This window comes from Mandrillus leucophaeus, unplaced genomic scaffold (assembly GCF_000951045.1).
Source record: "Mandrillus leucophaeus isolate KB7577 unplaced genomic scaffold, Mleu.le_1.0 Scaffold28, whole genome shotgun sequence".
In the NCBI taxonomy this organism is placed as follows: Eukaryota; Metazoa; Chordata; class Mammalia; order Primates; family Cercopithecidae; genus Mandrillus; species Mandrillus leucophaeus.
This window is the reverse complement of record NW_012102920.1, coordinates 3,163,657-3,166,926: the sequence shown is the minus strand read 5'-3', so window position 1 is coordinate 3,166,926 and position 3,270 is coordinate 3,163,657. Positions and strand designations below refer to the sequence as shown.

Sequence of the window (3,270 nt, the reverse complement as noted above, 5' to 3'; positions counted from 1 at the left end):
CGGGGCCTAGCGCGGCGTCCGGGCTGCCGGTGCGGCCACACGGTTTGAACACAGCGCCCTTTCCGAGGCAGCGCCACCTCCACACCTCTCGCCGAGGCGGGTCCGGTGTGGGCTCTTCTCTGCCTCCCAGTTCTCAGCAGGGCTTCGGGCTCGTTGTAACGCTGCCGGGGGCTGGCCGGGTTAGGCTGAGCCTCGGGCTCAGAGCAGAGAGGAAGAAGCCTGGGCCCTGATGCTGCAGACTCAGGGCCTTCCTCGATTTCTCTTCTTACCGGGCCCCCACGCTGCACGTTTGAGGCTGGGGATTCCACGGCACCTGTGGGCACTGAGGCTTGGCGGTTTCCCGGAGCCACCTGTGCAGCTGCCCCAGCCAGGGTCCGTACCCGGGTGGGAGCCCTGTTCCCATCGCCAGCGGCTGCAGCTTCGGGTGGGAGAGAGGAGCGGAGGCAGTGTCAGGCGGCGTCAGGTAAAACAGGTTCGGATCCCAGAAGAAAAACTGCCAAGAGGGAGACTGGCCCGTTCTGGGACCTGTTCCTGTTTCCTGCCCCTGCTGCAAGAGCATAGGCAGGGCCTGCTGGGGAGGAGGCTTTTTTCCACCAGGGAAGGGTGGGCTCCCCAGTCAGGTCAGAGACCTGAGACCCCTTCTGATTCCACCGCCGATGACATCGTCATCCCTTACAGCTTTTCTTTGGAACATTTCAGATGGACAAAAAACTGAAAAGGGCATTTCAATGAGCAGCTCAGCTTAATAAACGCACCCTAATCAAAACCTTCTGGCTCTTCTGCCTCAGCCCCGGACCCTCCCTCAGCTCAGTGAAACCGTTTCTGCCTAGGTTTATTGGTGTGTTAAATGTTCGGTGCCACTGTTGGGGTTAGGCCTGCGAGGATGAGGCCTGATACCAGCTCCTCTGGAGCAGATGAAAGTGGTCTGCTGTCTTTTAACCAGTCTGCCTGTGTTTTGGCGTAGACTGCACCACCCCAAATGGTGGAATGAGGCCCCCGTGTGCTGAGCTGTCTTGGTCTGAAGAGGCCTGTGGTTACTTTCCACTTCACAGGAAAATGCAACAGGCTCCTGCCTGTTCTGGTTATAAGGTTACTGCACCTCACGCAGATCTCAAATGTAATGATTTGAAACATGTGGTTAACTTCCAGACCAAATACACGCTGATCGATGAGCAGGACATCCCGCTGGTGGAAAGCTACTCCTTTGAGGTAAGTAAGGATGCCTGTTCCCTCCCTTAATGCTTGTGGTCAGTGCCCAGGAGGGTCACGAGGAGCGAGCCCTCCCCTGTGCTGCAAGAGCAGGTGGCCCCACAAGTGGACATCTGGGGCTGGCCTGTGAGCCCTGAGCCCTCAGCCCCACATGGAGCCGTGGCCCCGCAGAACCTGGCTGTTGCTCCCACTGTGGCCCACGCGGCTTGGCGACACTGGTCTTTCCTCACTTTCACCCCAGCTGTTAGCTCTTCTTGAAAGCAAATGGAATGTTCTCACGTTTGCGATTGTGTCACATGGACCATGTCTGTTAGCTCGAATACCTTGTTCCTTAGAGCTTGCCACCTGCTGAGCCTGCCCTAGCCCCTCCTGGCTGCCCAGCTGCCTCTCGTTCTCTGCTCTCATGGGGTCTTCCTGCCTCTTCCCAACTTCCGTTCCTGCCACTGAGCTTGGCCTCCCTCACCACACTTTATCTCTGTGCCCCACACATTCACAGTAGTGACTTGTCCAGGGGTTTCTCTATCTCACTGCACTGTGGGCTTTTTTCAAGGGTAGGAAAATGTGTTTGCCTATGTCCATTGTATTTTGCAGAGTTGTTTGTGAGTGTTTCTTGCCTGGGTAGACAGAGTGGTGGTGGGCCACGCTGGCCCCTGGGAGCCATGTGCCTATGGGAGGCTCTGCACTCCCCAGGGTCTCAGGGACAGGGCTGGCATTTGTCCCTCTGGCTTGCTTGTTTCACTTGGTTTTTCTAAGAGGGAATTGAAGTGTTGCTGAGTGTTGGAGGCTTTTTAACAGCTCTTTCCCTTGTTCCTTCTCAGGCCCGAATGGAAGTGGATGCAGATGGAAATGGTGCTAAGATATTTGCCTATGCCTTTGACAAGAACCGAGGAAGGGGCTCTGGGAGACTCCTTCATGAACTGCTGTGGTGGGTGTTTCCAAGCTGCCTCTGCCCCCTGCCACTGGGGTCCTGGGTGAGCTCCGATGGCACAGGGCGCCTGGAGCCCCCTGCCCCACTGAGGCCCTGCCTTGCCTTCCCTGAATCTCGCAGTTATTTTTGTGTGCTTTGCCACTAACTCAAAGGAATGAATGATTTGTATGTTACGCTTCAAACACCAAGTGGACTTTCTGCTGGAAGCTTGCCCGGGACTGGCGGCCTCTGGAGGGACGGTGGTTGCTCCCCTTGCTGGTTTTTTGCTGAGCCCCCTGGTGTGCATGGTGGGGACAACTCAGATGGGGAGCTGTCTCCAGGGCATCTGCTCAGGTGGTTTTGTGTTCCACCCTTGGCTGTCTGTGCTCCGAAGTCCAGGGGCCAGGTCCTCCCTGTATCCCTGTCCTGTTTGGGCCACAGATCAGGTGCTTGGGTTTCTCTCAGCAGCTTCCGCGTGAGGTACCCTCCTCCAGAGGAGCAGGGGCCTGATCAGATCACATGGCTGACATTTCTTCCTGGAGGACTTTGGTTATCTGTGAGGGTGGGAGGCAGCGATGCAGGGTTAGATGCAGGGTTTGCTGTCTGTTTCTAGGGAGCGGCACCGGGGGGGCGTGGCCCCGGGCTTCCAGGTGGTACACCTCAACGCTGTGACTGTGGACAATCGCCTGGACAACCTGCAGCTGGTGCCGTGGGGCTGGCGGCCCAAGGCTGAAGAGACCTCCAGCAAACAGAGGTGGGTCTTCTCAGGGCCCGGTGATGCTGGCAGAGGTGCCTTTTGAGGAGGGCCACCTCCAAAGCTCTTGTTTCCAAGAGGGTCTCGTGTTCCTCCTCTGAGCCCTGATGCTTCTGTGTGTTTTGGGACTTTCATTGTTTTTCCCCGAAGTGTGGAATCCTCCTTTTCTTTATGGGAGCGTGAAGGATCTTGGTATGTGTTTTTGCATTGCTCTTCTGATAATTGGCTCTGGGAACCTCCCTTTAGGTGGCATGACAAAGTGGGGAGAAGGGCTGCTTGCTCCAGGGCAGGGCCCACGCTGGGACTTGGTGTGAGCAGGGCTTGTGCCCCACACCCCGGGAGGCATCAGCCTTCTCTCCTCACCTCAGGATTCCTCCCTTCTCTCCTCACCTCAGGATTC

At 57.0% G+C, this 3,270-nt stretch overlaps 1 protein-coding gene across 1 annotated transcript in view; it reads left to right on the top strand.

Annotated features, from left to right (window-relative positions):
* ZMYND19 (zinc finger, MYND-type containing 19) overlaps positions 1-3,270 on the top strand; it is a 32,119-nt gene that overhangs the window by 19,185 nt on the left and 9,664 nt on the right. The window contains exons 4-8 of the mRNA XM_011985182.1: positions 11-179; positions 359-463; positions 1,109-1,209; positions 2,028-2,134; positions 2,730-2,870. Coding sequence (XP_011840572.1) covers positions 11-179; positions 359-463; positions 1,109-1,209; positions 2,028-2,134; positions 2,730-2,870 — 623 coding nt within the window. The remainder of the gene's footprint in view (positions 1-10; positions 180-358; positions 464-1,108; positions 1,210-2,027; positions 2,135-2,729; positions 2,871-3,270) is intronic.